At 42.5% G+C, this 16,116-nt stretch overlaps 1 protein-coding gene across 3 annotated transcripts; it reads right to left on the bottom strand.

Annotated features, from left to right (window-relative positions):
* Positions 1–1,134: 1,134 nt before the first annotated feature.
* Positions 1,135–7,976, bottom strand: LOC119312008. 3 transcript variants are annotated; one of them, XM_037587729.1, is made up of 10 exons: positions 7,724–7,976; positions 6,638–6,947; positions 4,833–5,267; positions 4,564–4,701; positions 4,380–4,483; positions 4,074–4,295; positions 3,250–3,744; positions 1,894–2,321; positions 1,572–1,665; positions 1,137–1,497 (listed from the first exon to the last, which is right to left on the bottom strand). In XM_037587729.1, the coding sequence occupies exons 2-10, from the start codon at positions 6,818–6,820 to the stop codon at positions 1,389–1,391; spliced, it is 2,208 nt and encodes a 735-aa protein (XP_037443626.1). In that variant the 5' UTR covers positions 6,821–6,947; positions 7,724–7,976; the 3' UTR covers positions 1,137–1,388. The 3 variants fall into 3 exon arrangements, with proteins under 3 accessions (XP_037443624.1, XP_037443623.1, XP_037443626.1); XM_037587727.1 differs by having other exon boundaries at positions 1,135–1,665; positions 7,704–7,976; XM_037587726.1 differs by having other exon boundaries at positions 1,135–1,665.
* Positions 7,977–16,116: the final 8,140 nt, after the last annotated feature.

Below are 16,116 nucleotides of genomic sequence, written 5' to 3'. Positions count from 1 at the left end.
GACAAAACAAAAAAGACGGCGAAAGGCACCTGCTGAGAGTAGCTACTGCTGCTATGCTACCTCCAACTATGAACAAAGTAAACAAATAAAATTGAGCATAGCAACGGTTGCGGAGCTATTGCGCCTCTCACTCGTCAGGTTCCAGTATCCTTCTTTTGGAAATCATAAATGCCGCCCAAAGAACATAATAAAATGAAAAAAATAAATCAAAGTCACCCATTAAACCGAGCTCAGCACCAACCACCATCGATGCAATTTATTTCCAGCGTGGTTCTCATTATGTGAAATGTTCTGCATTAAACTATCTGTGTACTGCACGACCATCTCTTTTCATGGATTCTGCTTCACATATATCCTCTCTTCTCACACATTCTAATACACGGGCACCCCCTATATAACATCTTCCATCATATCGTCGCTTCTTTCCATGTGATACAATTCTACTTGACCCAATGTATATATGATAAGAGAAATACGATGAAGGGTTCCAAGTAGATGATAGAAACAGTTATTTGAAGTATAGCCGGGTAAAATAAGTTTAGGCTCCACACATTCAAGGCAAGATGTGTTGACTTTTTTTGTTTTGATGAGGGAAAAATGCTGAGACTTAGGGTTGGAAGGCATCAGAACAATATATTGTGCAAGGGTTATATTTGGATGGGTAAGATCCACCACCAAAGGCCCGACTGCAAGCCTTGGTCACCTATGAGCGTCGCTATGTCAATAATGAACACGGAGATCTAGAGGGGTCCACATTAAGAACCAATGGAGTGAGCCGCAAGACTTGGGTCTAGGTGTGTGTAGTCTATGAACCAGGTATCACATTCGTAAGTGTATGAGGGTGGGTTTAAAAGAGGTTGGATGCCATAGAAAAGGAGATTTATGTGAACTCTCACCTACACTCACTGTATCCCATCCTTCCTTTTTTGTTGCTCACCTTCTCCAATCCAAGTTACATTCTGGTCTGTGGTTTCCCTTTGTTCTACTAGCGGGCCATCAAACCGATCTGGGATTTTCACCACCATGAACAGGTTATAACAAACTCTAAATAACACTAACCACCAAACTTAAGTATTGAGTGATGTCACCCCATTTGCTGAGAGTGCACCACAGTGCTAACCTGCACAAGCACATGTATGTTGGTTGCAAGGCATTTACGCTCACGTGAAGAACTTGTATGCTTGTAACAAACACATTAATTTCCTACGTGTCGATTCCTCAACTACAAATGGTATCAGTGCTACAAAGCAGTCCACAACGCAACATCTTGGCAACTACCAACATTTGTTACTGTGTTAAGGCAACTAAAGCGAAACATCCACTGCAAAACGGTGGCAACTAAGCAAAATTCTCTGAGCGACTAATAGTTAATCATAAGCGGAAAACTTTTAATTCCTTCCCCACTTGGTTGCGCGACGGCAAAGCATCCAGTATTCTCTAATGCCAATATGCATCCAGGGCAGTGGAGACGACGGCAGATGCAGCGTTGTAGGTATCCTGGCATAACAAAGAAGATAGTGTCACGAATGCCATAATAAGGAATAAACCTAAACAACAAGATAAGTAGCAACCTTGTGCCCCTAAGGATTCCATGTGCCAGTTGTTTGCAGAAGGGGAGAGCAATCCCGTTGAAAACTTTCTGGTAATGTGGCCCGATTACTTGTCCTGCATTTAGCATCATTTATGTTCAAAACAACTCAGCTGATAGAAATTGCAAGTGTTAGAAAAAATAACAACACAACAGGCCTGGCACCGACACAGGTTCAGAAGGAAATGGTTACTGAAAGTAATTGAACAAAAAATAGAACAGATAGTGCTAACTTCTATAGTAATACTACACCAACAAATAAGTAGGGTATGAGCATAAGATGAAAATGTAACGAGACAGCTTACCGAGGGTGTTATAGTTACAGTTAAGTTCTGAAACTAGTGGTACTGAATGTACATGGATGGGTTCATCTGTTTTCCTTTCGCCAGATAAACTGGTTGAATGATATTCAACTGATAGAGCATCATCATCAGTAGATACAGATGACGATGACATAGGAAGGAACATTAATCCAGCAGGAAACCTTTGCCTCCTCGTCACCCATAGAATTACCGCAGCGTAAGGAGTGGAGTGGATTATACAAATTGCAGTTTCCAACACTATACACAAACAGATGATTGTGCTGCTCAAGATAGAGAAAAATATGTAGAATATAGAAGCTGTGGGTAGAAGAAGCAAGACTGGTGTAAACAACAGTGAACCAACCACATGTTGTTCAACCGTGTAGTCATAGCTATCTAATCTCTGCCTAAGAGGATTCCACTTGCGCCCTCTGTTAATAATACAAGCACATATCAGTAAGTCTACAAGAAATTTACAGCAAAAAAATTTAATGAAGAAACAAAAGAAATTGGGAGTTTAGTTGCCAATTGCCACACATTCATTTGTATCTCCAAAACTGATTAATTCATAACATTAACTTTCATCAAAATAACAACAGCAATGAAGCAAGATGAGAAACGAACATCATTCAAAGTTTAAGATTGAGATGTTATGGGGATAATAATTAGCGCTTTTGTGTCGTCTCTAAAAGAGTTTGGCTCCCCAACATATTTCTAAATGCTAGATTTCCACCATAAGATTAATCAACTTGCTATTAGCTTCTATCTCCATCTACAAGGGACCTGGCTCCATAACTTGCTTCTAAACATTAGATATCTGACAATCCGACTACTGTAATAACTTACAACAAAATATGGTAATTACAGATTATTAGTTAACTAATTATCTGACACTAGTCATTCAACACCACAATCAAGTTTATGTTGCAAACAAGCTATTTTTATACTTCAAAAATGTCATATGAATGAAGGAAGCAGAATCAGTGCAGTTTTCATGGTCACATGAACCCATCACTAAAAAAGTACACATGCACAATTTTAAAAAATAAGCAAAATATTCATAGTAAAATAACAGTTAAGCACGTATACATGTAAAATTTGGTACAAAACCATGATGATGATGTCACTGTACAAAATACATAAATGTATGACTAATCTGTTGTGCTACAAGTGTGATTTGTTGTCTTCTGTGGACGATGCACATATATGACCATATTTTTGCAGAATTTTTACATGCACAACACATGTAGTTCTAGTGCCATGAATTCTTTTCGAGATTTCTTATATTGTAAAGTAATTAAACACAAAAACTTCATATGATCATAGGTGCATTTACCCATCAACAACCAACATTTTTACCTGAAAAGACGCCACAATGATGTCACTGTCTGAATCTGCCTTGAATATATTAAGGAGATTAACCACTGAAGCATGGTAACATGCAACGTCGCAAGCTGGATAATGTCAATGAAGATTGAAACAGGAACCGTGAAGCCTAAAAGAATTCCAGAAAATGCAAGGCCTTGAATTATATGCCTAAGGAAGCCTCCCACCATGAACCAAAGGGTAGAATATATTTGGATTGCATTCAGAGAAATCATGCCTAGAAGCTCTGCTAACTCAGTATTCAGCTTAAAGCCTGCTGGAACACCCATCAGCCACACACAACCAGATCTCAAGACAGCATCTGTCATGTAGTGAAGAAGAGCAAAAATCCAAGAGCAAATAGTCTCCATGTTCAACAATAGTGCTGCTCCAAGGATGAAACCCATCAGAAGATCCATGATAATATTTGACCATAAAGCATGCTTCTGGATTGCAGCTCTGTGTGCATATTCGACATTAACAGAGGAGCTGCAGAGTATAAGCAGTAACATACTCAAATCATGTACCAAGGATAGCTCAATAAAAGCTTATTGTTAACAATAATTTATTTTATCATCACTATTAACAGCTAATATATCTAATCTCAACTTTTAATATTGGGGAAGCACAAAGGTTCTTTACATCAAGGTTAAATGAATCAAGAAGATGAAATAAAATACAGTCATCAGCTATCATAAAGCAAGGAAGCTAAGTGAGTTTGGCAACACCATTTGACATCTCTAGAAAAGATAACTAGTCAATGGTAACTTAAGTTATAATGGTAAAATTAAGCAGCACCATAGGCATCCCAAGTTTACCTTAGGGAAGTATCTTGGAGGAAAATCGGCCAATAGAGAATTTGGGAACAACGGAGATGCATGTTTTTCCATGAGTGTCTGAAAACCTTTTGTAATATAAAGTGCTCAGAGACATGGCTCAAACATTTTCGGAACAGTTGAATGAAGATGTAGATAATAGTCGATACTGAAGCTAAAATTATTCCTGTCAAATGTTGTACCACTTGAACTAAGGCATCAAACCTGAATAAACAATCAGCAGTCAGGACAAAGGAAGAAAAAGAAAACAGTGTCCATCAGAGAAAATCGATAAAAGATGATGCTTACACAGTTGCAAACAAGAAATGAGCCGCAGAACTGTTATTAGTAGTTTTCCAAGCAACTGACAATCTAGCTGAATTTGAACAATTAAGCGCCAACACAATCGGATCCTTCAAACATAAACATGGACCACATTATCTAGTTGTTCAAAATAAACTGTAATAACATGTAAAAGCATCAAGGTGCATACCAAATCAAGAAATGGCCTTCTCTTTTGCAGATTATTTATCCAATTTGGCTTTTTGAAGGGAGACTTCATCCTATAAGGTGCATCCTCACCCAGCGAGAAATGGTTTCTACCAGCAACAGGAATATCATAAAGTATGACCTACATAAATTGAACAGAATTGAAGTAACTGATCACAGTAAAACAATTGAACAGCACTGAAGGAAATAAATTAAAATGATTCAAACTATGATTGCCACAAGGATGTCAGAAGTGAGAGTTGACTTACATACGTGGCAATGATTAATTTCAGCCTTCTGGTCATCAAGATGCAAATGGTGAAGCACTGGAATTTGATTCAGATTGCATTTCAAGCTCTTGTCAAGCTTACAGCAGAAGTGCACCCAGTCACCACCTTTCACTACTGACTTCTTGTAAGTATCCAGAAAACCGTCTAATACACTACAATCACATTCCCATTCTCCATTACTCTCACTTTGGTCTTGATCTTCAATTCCCAATGGTCCATTAAATGCAATAGAACAGTCTTGCTTTGTGTCAGAATGCTGTGTCTGAACAACTTGAGCCCGCAACGGCTGATATTTTTGCTTAACACAGCAGCCTTCAAAATCTCTTGGAAGATGTACAACACAATCCCCAAGGATGGTAAATGCTGCAGATTCTTGTAGCACTGTTGGCATCCTTTTATTTGAGGAAAAGATAGCAGTCTACCAAGAGAGAAAACATTCAGCAATGCAGCCATCAATAAAAAAACTAAAAACAGTTATTCATAATCAAGCAATGGTCCTGGTATCAAGCATGTGATGCATACTCATAATGTATGTCTCTATTTTTTATAGTATCTGAATGGAAGATTGCAGTAATCAAGGAACAGTCTTGGTATCAAAACATGTGACATTGCGATAAGAATCTAAGTAAAATATAAGATTAAAGGTTATAAAATAGCCCGCCACAAAAGGCTAATCAGTACTTGTAAAGGGAAAGCTATCATATTTTATAAATAGTATAGGGATGTGTAGAAAACATCCAGCATATTTGTCCTCAACATTTCCAAGTCAGCTGTTTGGAATAAAAAAAATATTTGGTTCAAATATTCAGAGCCTTTCATCAGACATATAAAGTTCATTCAGGACGATGTTGGTGTTACAAGAAACACATTCAACCGCCTGACCATAACATGTATATGGTCATTACCTCTTCATGGGTTGTTTAGTTTATGGAACACACCTATACTAGATTCAGCTAATAATGCCATCTACAGATTTCAAGGGATGGAAGAGGGTCATATTAAAATCTTTGTGAAACATCCCCAATCAACAAGTCCCGCTAATATCTTGCCTCGGGCACATGCAGGAAGATTCTATCACTTTAGTCCCCGAATGAGCTCATTCCGTTTTGCTAACCAGACACAAACTTGTTGGATTAGGTAATGCATTTCAACTAGTGAAACACAAACCAGCAGGATCAGGTGACTCCAGGATAAGGCCATCCCTGCAAAAAGTACCCCTTTGGTTCCTGAGGATTTTAACTCAGTAAACTCCTATACCGAAGTCTTAGCTGTTATAGAAGCATGTGTATACATCACTAGTTAATAAATAGCAATTCAGGGACTGGTTCAGCCTGCTTAACCATGAAGCAGCACACAGCTCCAGCATATTTTTTTAACTGCGAAGGGGCTTCAAATAAAGAAGACATGTGTGTATCTCATTGACTCTAACAGTGTAACAGTGCAGCTAAAAGTCAACAATGTAACAAAATTAATTATGCTTTACAACAAACAAACAAAATAGGTCTAGTTTGGTTGCCTACTACACTTCTGCCAAGCGCGGCATGCCATACACTTCTCTGCATCGTAGTTTATTATGCTACAATAAACGGGCAGAACCACCTAAAACTGTTTGCCTTCTTATGTGACCCATTACACAATAAATTAGGTTAGTTCCCCTAAAAGAACAAAGCTCTTCATAGAAATAAAAAATGAACCACACTGGCCACTGTCACACCCTCCATATAAATGGAATAAGATAGCAAAGTACATTTAACAGCACCATTTGTACTACTTGCTGCCATAACTGACCTGGAAGGTGTCGAGGTTGGGGAAAGACCGCAAGATCTCTCCCTCGGAGACGAACGCCGCGACAACAATGTCGACTGATCCCGCATGGGGGAAGAGCCATCCGAACAGGAGATATCTGGTAGAGACGGACTCCAATTCAGACTGATGTTGCTGGCGCGGCCACCAGATCCTGCACCGGTCCATGCAGGAAAAGACTAAACGTGGGGCATAGGGAGTTCAGCTGGACCCAGAAGGCTCTGGAATTGCACCCGCACCACAGAATCACAGGCACAAATTCCTATTTGCTCAACCGAGGTTGATCTTCTGTGGCCTGCGCTGAAGAAGAACCGGATCAAACAATGTCTGGAATAGTTTAGTAGGGTATCTGTACTAGCAAATAACTCCACAACTAACTGAATGGAGATAAAAAAAATTCAAATTTGATATCAAACACTCATCAGATGAGAGAATGGATGATTTGATTTTATGCCCTTTGGTCCAATGTAATGGATCTTTTACCCTTTCCTTCCTTCATATGCGAAGGGTTAAATTGCCCTATCTCTCTTATTAATCGGCTTCTATTCAAAACAGCAAATTTCCCTAAATGAATAGACCTCGGTACCACTATTGACTATTCTGACATGGTAGAGAACTATTTGCAAGCAGACTCGCATTCCCACATATGTATTCATCTGCCAACCACTCAGGAGAAATAACAAATAAGTTGAAGATTTTACAAGTTCAAGTCACAAATACCGGCGTAATATCTCACATGCTCGCGTAGGAACCAAAACTGAAGGAGCCATAATTAGAGAAAAACCCGGGCCATAACTAAACGCCTATAACAAAAGCATAAAAAATAAGGCTCGATTCTACAATAAGATACTACTAGTAAATGGAGATACAAAAGAGTATCAAATCTTTCATCTTCCATTTCTGCAGCATGAAACGAAACTGATAACAAAGCACATCAACTTGAGTAAATCCAATGCGTATGCATAATTTCAATCCAAAAGTTCAACGCACTATGCATCCTTGATTTAGAACGTCATGCGTCAGTTTATAGAACCTAGAAATTAGAAATTACCCTGTGGGGTGCGGGCTTACCCTGCCCAAAGCGGAGTAGTAGGCAGCGGCCAGCAGCCCCTGCGTTGTGCCTGCACGAGTCAGCGAGACCGGCGGCGGGGCGGCAGCGACCCGGCGGCTGGGTGGAGGCCGCAGGGGGGAGGCCGGCAGGGAGTACTGCTGCGCGCAGTAGGGGAACGGCGCGGTCGAGCTCGCGCTCGCGCGGAGGCGGGCGTGCGAAGCAGCCGGACAGCGAGCGGGGGCAGCCGGGAGCGAGACCGGAGTGGGCGGCGGGCGGCGGGCGGCGGGGGGGCAGAGGCGGTCGCGCGACCTCCGGAGATGCGTGGGTGGGGCGCAGGGATCGACTGGGGTGCTGCTGTGTATCCCTCGCATCGCTGGCTGCTACATGGGCCTGGCCCAGGACGTTGGTCTTCCAGTGTGTGGGAGCGTACTGGAGTTTCTTTTCCTTTTTTTCGTTTCTTCACTTCTTTCTTTCTTTTTGTTTTTGTGAGTGGTTTTCTTTTAACTTAAATAAAAGTAATGCATTTTAAAAACGTGCATAAATTTAATAATTCCAGACAAGATGGAAAGTTTACAAAATATAAAAATTGGTTTTAAAAACTGTTCATGCATTTGAAAAAATGTTTGCATTTCAAAAAATGTTCACCAAATCAAAAAATATTCACGAATTTGGAAAATATCCATGAATTTAACAATATTAGATAAATTCAAACCTAATTGTGAATTTAAAAAATGTTCATGAAATACAAAATATGTTAATAAATTTGAAAAAAGTTCATGAATTATAAAAAATGCTAATTCAAATCCATTGATACAAAAAGTGTTCAATCATTCATAAAATGTTTGCGCATTTGGAAAAAGTTCCTGAATAATAGAGTAAAAGACTGTTCATGTATTTAAAAAACTTCATGAATTCCAAATTTGTTCATGAATTTTAAAAATATTCACAGATTTGGAAAAAAATCACCAATTCATATAATGTTCACAGAATGTTTTTAAAAAAATCACAGAATTGGAAAATGGACATGATTTTTCTTTTTAAAACACAGATTTGAAAAAATGTTCACCAATCCAGATAATGTTCCATATTATAAAAGTGTTCACTAATATGGAAATATGTTCGAGAATTTGAAAAGTGTTCAAAATTTCAAAAAATGTTCATGAATACAAAATTTAGAAAATGTTCTTGAATTTTATCAAAGTTCAAGGATGCAAAAAATATTCATGACTTTAAAAAAGGTAAAGAAAAAGAAGAAAAGAGAATGAAAAGAAAAAGTAAGAGAAAAACCAATCAGAAAACCAGGAAAAGAAACACAAAGAAGAAAAAAACATTTGGAGGCTTTCCAAAACTAGATGGAATCTTCCCAAACCGGAAGACACAAGCTTCATGGCGCGTTTGGTAGCCTACAGGAGGCCCAACAGTCCCGCATAGTACAAAAATCAGGTGTTTGGTTTGTTGGGTTGCATGCATTCCACGGTTGCATGAATCTTAAAGTACTTATGGACCAGACTGAGGGAGGAACAGCCGACTTGGCCGTTTTTTCCAAGCCAGGCTCGTGAGAGCCACGCGTGCCTCTCGCCAGCATGTGCTGGTAAGAGTAAGAGATGGCGAGGCATCTCATAACTCTATAACTCTATCCCCTCTCTTCTGTCACCGCCCAATTCCCATTCACACAACGCTCCTTCTCTCTCGCTCTATCACTGCCCCTATGATTTTTCTGATGGCCGACCCTCAACTGCGCTGCCCCACTCCTATCCTCATTGGCAGCCAGTCACAGAGACAGGCCCCAGGCCGAGGGGGCCTAGGCCCGGGGCGTGTGGATGTATTCCTTTTTTGACTGTAGTGTTTTTACACTGTTACACATAGTTGAACATTGTAGCGGTGAAGCAGACCGGGCCCAGGCAACAAAGGTTGAACATTGTTTACTGGCATTCCTATGGTGCACTCATCAGTAGCATTGTTATGGTGCCATGAGTGGCATTGCTTACTTACTATCATCCTCTAAACTGACAAGGTTGTTAAAACGGAGTAGGACACCATTGGTTAGGGGGTCCACGTCATTGCTGGTGCGGAGGACATTGAGGACATGGTTACCCACAACAGATGGCTAAAAGAGGGCAAACAGGATTGTCGAGATGGTCAAGCCTATGCATGGGGATTGCCCGCATGCCAGGACTCAGGTTCTACGTGACCATCAAGGACGCCGAAGACATTGCCACGCTCATCATCATCAAGGCCTTCTGGTTCGAGATGAAGAAGTGGCTTGTCATCAAACCTCCATGCATCGTCAACCTTTATGCAAACAAGTGTGTGAGTTCTTGGTCCAGGTGTAGATGTTATAGACTTATAGGAGGAGATGGTGTTGGCGAGGGGCTGGGACTACTTCTACAAGAAGCACTAGATCATCTTCGGTGACCTACTCATCTTGAAGCTATCGAGCATCGGCTTCAAGGTTGAGTTCTACAGTGTCGACACCTCAACCATATGCTGAGTCAGATGCGTCAAGCACTACTGTGTTAAGGTGGCCAGGCCTCGTGCGCTCTAGTCCCGCTACATGTCCTGTGTCATGTTATCTGAATTTTTCATTGTGTTTCTAGTGAACTGTATATTTTGCATAGAGATCAACACCCTAACGTTTTGCAGGGACATGGGATGCGCCTGATGTCTTAAAACTTCAATTTTAGTTGTAGTGCACACTGCTAATTGCCTGGTAATGTGTAGGACTACTATTAATTGTGTTAATGCTGATATGTGGTGTGTTGATGTGAAGTGTGGTGCAATTAGGTGGTAAGTTCACTAGATTTGGAATGGGTGAGTAGAATACCACATTGCACGTAGCCAAACAATTATGATTTGCATCTGCCACCCTTGAAAGCACAAATTCAGGCGAGCAAGCAGTATGCATCATCTGCTCACTGGTGCAATGTAGGCTACAAACCAAGGTGAGCGACATATGCAAAGAGGCAAAAAAAAGGTGCAGTCTACCGAACACATCCCATAAAACTGTTGGGATTGCTAGCGCTTAGTGGGCTAAACTACTTGGCGCACCTATTGGTGATCGATGCAATAACGCTCGCATAGAGTGATATATATCTTTTGCGGATCGAGTGTCATGTATGACTTAGTCTTAGTGTAAGACCTTGTTTCCTCGAAAGGTTGTAGTTGGGCTAGGTCCGGGCCGAAACTAAAACCTATATACTTGGCGCTACAAAAATTTCCTTGCCCGGGCTGCGGCCCCGGGCACTCCGCCTAAATCTTACATGTCGGTGTTGAGGGGCCTTGGAAGGGGAGCAGCGTGTCGGGGTGCTACCAAGGATAACACAGCTCTAGGACTAGGAGCGTGTCGGGAAGGGTGGGGCAATGGTGCAACACAAGGGCTAGGAGTGAATCGAGAAGAGTATGGGGACGACAACACAGATCACACGTTAGGAGTGTGGGGCGATGATGTAGCAAACATATAGATGGCGGCTCGGGTTAATTTTGTACTAATAGCAAGTGTGATGGTTTCCAACATCGTGAAGTGAAAGTATAAAATCAACGGGAATGAGCGTTCGTTATATAGGCCTAAGATGTGATCAAAGCAACAGGATAAGGAAGAACAGTAAGCATGCCAGTTTGTATGTTTTTTCTTCTCATATTCTCAATCTCAGTTGATCTTCCTTTTCTTAGTCCATTTAATGTTTCATACATGGAAACATGAGTGCCTCCTAATCATATATGCCTTGAGATGATGGGACAGTGTACATATTTTTCGCATTTCCTGCCTTTTTGTTTGTGTTTTTGTTTTCACCTTTTTCCTTCCAACACCTGAAAGACTCTGGCCGACTTGTGCAATGAGAAAAGGCGCGAAGGTAGGGGAAAAGGAGAAGGAAGGGAGAAGATGATGAAGAGGGGAAAGCAAGGAGGAAGACGGAGGGGGTGACCGGTGCAAGACTTAGAAGAGTTCTTGATTAGGGATCGGTAATGACACTTGAATATGGACGGGGAGCTAAAGAGCGCATAACACATTGATGTGGGGCACCATTGGATTTCATATGTTGCAAGTTCCAAGTTGCTACAACTTGAGAATATTCGTACAGACAACAATAGTTCAGATCAGATGACGAAGATATTAGGAAATGAGAAGCTACACACTTGCTACAAGGAAGCTGGCATGGTGGTGCCCGTTTCATGAGTCAGAGGGAGTGGGATATTTTGGGATGTACTCCTTATGTGGGTTGTGAGGAGATGACTGTTTGAAGCCTTATAAGCAGCCAAAAGGTGTTCAAGGGCCTACTACCCATTAGGGTTATGACATAAGTGAAAGGATCGAGATGGACCTAGAGGGGGGTGAATAGGTACAATTACAAATTTTAATTATTACTAAGCAATTTTAGGCAATAATGCGGAATATGAGAGTGAGCCTAACAATTGCAAGAGTAGTACTAAGTGCTAAGCAAGTAACATGAGTATGTAAGGAAGCAAGCACAATATGATATAAGTAAGTGGTAAGAGACAAGTAACCACAAGTAGAGAGTTAGGGTTAGGAACAACCGCAACTCCGGGAGACGAGGATGTATGCCGATGTTCACTTCCTTGGAGGGAAGCTACGTCACCGTTAGAGAGGTGGATGTTACCACGAGGCACACCAACGCCACGAAGGCTCACCCTATTCTCCCTTTGAGACAACACCACGAAGGCGTTTCTCAACCACTAGTGGTAGACATTGGGGTGGTCTCCAAACCCTCACAAACTTTTCCGGGGGTAATCACAAAGGTCGATTCCTCTCCGAAAGACTCCTACCGCCTAGGAGTCTCCAACCTCCAGGAGTAACATGAACGATGGGGAAAAGCTCAAGACTTGCTCAAATCACGAATTCCTTTGGTGCAAAGAAGGAGAAGGAGTGGATCTATCATTTGATTGGACAACTTCTCTCAAATGCTCTCAAATCCCTTGGGGATCTAAGATTTGGTGTGTAGGAGTGAGAGAGAGAGAGAGAGAGAGAGAGAGAGTGAAATGTGTTCTAAGGTTTGTTCAAAGTGAGTGGTGAGCCCTCTCCCGTGGGGAAGAAGGGCTATATATAGTGTGAGCACAATTATGGCTGTTGTAGTGTAAGTGAATGGGCAGCCCAGACATCCGGCCTGCCAAGGTTCGAGGAACAAAACCAGAACCAGAACAGAAAGCAGAGGGGCCGGACATCCAGGGGCCAAGCCCGGACATCCGACGTATCAGGAAGGCCCGGATATCCGGCAGAAGGCCAGACATCCGTCGTGATCACAAACAGGTTACAGAACCTCAGCTGTTCTATGGGTAGTGGAGGCCGGACATCCGGGATAGGGCCCGGACATCCGGCATGTCAGGTAGGCCCGGACATCCAGGGAAACACCCGCACATCCATCATGCAATGCAGCACACAAGAGTTCTCTCGATGGCTAGGCCCGGATATCCGGCAAGAAGGCCAGATATCCGGTGTGAGGCCCGGACATCCGGCAGCCAAGAGACAGAAACAAAAGGTTTTAGCATGTGCATGTATGGCAATGAGGTTTGTGGCAAGAGCAAGCCTTTAACTAACCCTATCGATCCCCTCTTAATAGTGCGGGATCCTATACTCAAGAAAACAAATATGAAATCAATTTGTATGCTTCACCCTTGAGTAAAATGACTTTGTATGCTCTTGATCCACACACACTTCGATGAACCGGGGACTAACACCTGAGATTTACTTAACAACCACTGTTAGTCCCCTACATGTATATTGTCATCAACATCAAAACATGATGTAAGGGCATGATTGCTCTTTTAATCTCCCCCTTTTTGTTTGTTGATGACAATCACACATGTAGTATCACAGTTGCAATAAATAATCTTAGCATTGACAAACATGAGAGTAAGAATACAGAGTATGTTGATGTTTCTATTTGTATTTGGCTCCCCCTCATTGTGAGCATGAGATGAATATGTTAGGATGCATATGTATCTCCAGGAGATATATATGTGAGAGACATGCACGTATGAAACCACCATAACACATGGACTAAAAAAACATTTCATAGCCACAAGGTAACAACATAGTCTCACATGATCAAGATACTAAGATAACAACATAGTCTCACATGATCAAGATAATAACATAGGTTTCATAGCCACAAGGTAACAACATAGTCTCACATGATCAAGATAATAACATAGGTAGCAACATAACAAGTTTGAATAATAGCAGAGCTAACACAAATAGCCAATACATCATAGTATGACCACACTAAGATACTACTTCTCCCCCTTTGACAGCAACAAGTAAAAAGGAGCGAAGAACTAAACAGACTCGGTCATTCCTGGCAGATGTCATCATGATCAACAAAGAACTCGGGATACTCGTCATGAGACGGGAAATAGAAGGTAGAGGTGGACGGAGCCGCGGGAATAGGATCATCATCACTCATGGGACTCCCACGGTTACGGAGGCGCTGCTTGAGCTGATTCTTGGAGATGATGAGGCACTTCTGAACATCATGATTCTGCTGACAACTTAAAGTGATTGACCTCATGATAGCAGATTGAGCCCTGCTGATGAACAAGGCAACGCGTCCACGAGGAGCCAACGAGGAAGATGGAACAGAGGAACCAGCGGGCTGAGTCCCACCAGCAGACCTCCTAGGTTGAGTAGGAGCAGCAGTCTGAGCAGCAGCCACCACACGCATGTGAGGAGCAGGCTTCCAAATTGAATGAACATCAGTCTTAACCACCTCAAAGGGAGCAGTGTGATCAATTAGAGCCCGAATGAATGGAGCATGAGGAAACTGGCGCGTCTGAATGAAACTGCAAAGACGGATCTCATGCCAAATGAAATGGGCTGTGTCCAGAGGCTCAGTGGGTTTGTCATGCATACGAACCATCAAGTCAATGCAATAGTTGTAAGCCCTCGAGCGATCTCCCTTCTTAGGATAGAGAGTGTGAAGCACACACTGATAGAGGATGTAGTAAGGAGCACGGAAGATAGATACCTCATTGAGTGGATATGCAAGTTCTTCTTTAGTGAGCTGAGAGGTAGGTTTGATAAGTGGCAAGCAAGCGTCAATCCCTTTGGGCTTGTGCTCAGGATCCATACTGTGGATGCAATGGCCAACACCGGAGAGACCCAAAATCTGAACAAACCTGTCATAGGTGATGCTCAGAGTAGTGTTATCAGTCATCCAGGTGAGAGTGTTGTTCGGACCAAAGAAATAGGTGGCATAGAATTGTAGAATGGCAGCTTCATTCCGATCACACATGAAGGTCACTACGGGACCAAGAGTCATATCATCAATGATCTTGACCGGATTGTTAGGAAACATGTCAGGATGCTCACACAGGAAGTTGAGATCCAAGCATTAGTGAGGAGCAAGTCCACGCCCCCGGACGAAACTGGAATAGAGATCCTGCTGCATACGAGTCCGGAACCGAGGATCCTCCGCATCATCCACCATCTCATATTGATTGACATCCCGATGAAACACAAGATATTGAGCTGCCCCCACAGTTTGTAAGTTGTGAGGGGGGCGATCCCCGCTGTCAGGAAGCTCCATGAAGATGCGACGACCATGGACAACGGGCATTGCAGAACCATGAACTTGAGGCACCGGCGCCCTCCTAGTACTAGGCTTGGACTGTCCAACGGAGTGTCTTGGTGCACCGACATCCTCTTCCTACCCAACATAGTCCGCATCATCTGGATCCGAGGCCGACGGACTAGTGGATGGTGCCCGCTTCTTCTTCTTAGTGGTGGTGGTCTTCTTCTTCTTAGGCCGAGCATGCTCATTGGAGTCGGTTGAGCCTTGCTGGCAAACAACTGGAATGGATAATGAGAGATCCCGATGAGATGGAGCCAACAAGTATGAACATGGATAAAACAAATTAAGCAATGGGATGGCCATTTTTGAGCATGACCATAGAATAAGTCCAGTGGTAGATCAAAAAATGTGACATGTCCATGATTTAAATTGATTAGCCAAGCTCATTGACATATTTTTAGGCTTAGGCAAGAGACACCAAAACTCAAGAGGGCCATAGACGCCAAGATATGCATGAGAGAGTGAAGCCCTAAGATTTTTTTCGGTCACCATAGAAGTAGAATGGAGGAGAGATAGCATCCATACCCCTGGAAGAAGGCTCGGGGCAATCTGGGCCGCAGTTCTTGGTACGCGCCATGAGGAACTCAGGCGATGAATCCGATCCCCCCCCCCGATGGATTCACACCACAACCTAGGAAATGGATTGGATAGAATCGTAGATCGGGAAGAGGAGAATCCGTGAGCAGGAGATCGGGGCCAGAGGTCGGAGGAGAGGAGAGGGGCAGCGCCGGAGCGATGGCTGCGCGGCGGCAGCAGTGTGAGGTGAGATGGGGATATGGACGGGAGTGAGTGAGGAACTACCCCCAAATCCCACGCCCATCCCCAGT

The sequence above is a fragment of the Triticum dicoccoides genome, chromosome 5B, assembly GCF_002162155.2.
Source record: "Triticum dicoccoides isolate Atlit2015 ecotype Zavitan chromosome 5B, WEW_v2.0, whole genome shotgun sequence".
Classification (NCBI taxonomy): Eukaryota; Viridiplantae; Streptophyta; class Magnoliopsida; order Poales; family Poaceae; genus Triticum; species Triticum dicoccoides.
This window is presented reverse-complemented; position numbering and strand designations above follow the sequence as displayed.

Excerpts from the sequence above, each read along its gene's own strand:
- LOC119312008 (XM_037587727.1), bottom strand. The coding sequence starts at position 6,820 with ATGGACCGGTGCAGGATCTGGTGGCCGCGCCAGCAACATCAGTCTGAA. Across the intron at positions 4,296-4,379 it reads CATTTCTTGTTTGCAACTGT|GTTTGATGCCTTAGTTCAAG; the intron begins GTAAGCATCATC and ends TTGTTTATTCAG. Across the intron at positions 2,322-3,249 it reads TCATTGTGGCGTCTTTTCAG|AGGGCGCAAGTGGAATCCTC; the intron begins GTAAAAATGTTG and ends TATTATTAACAG.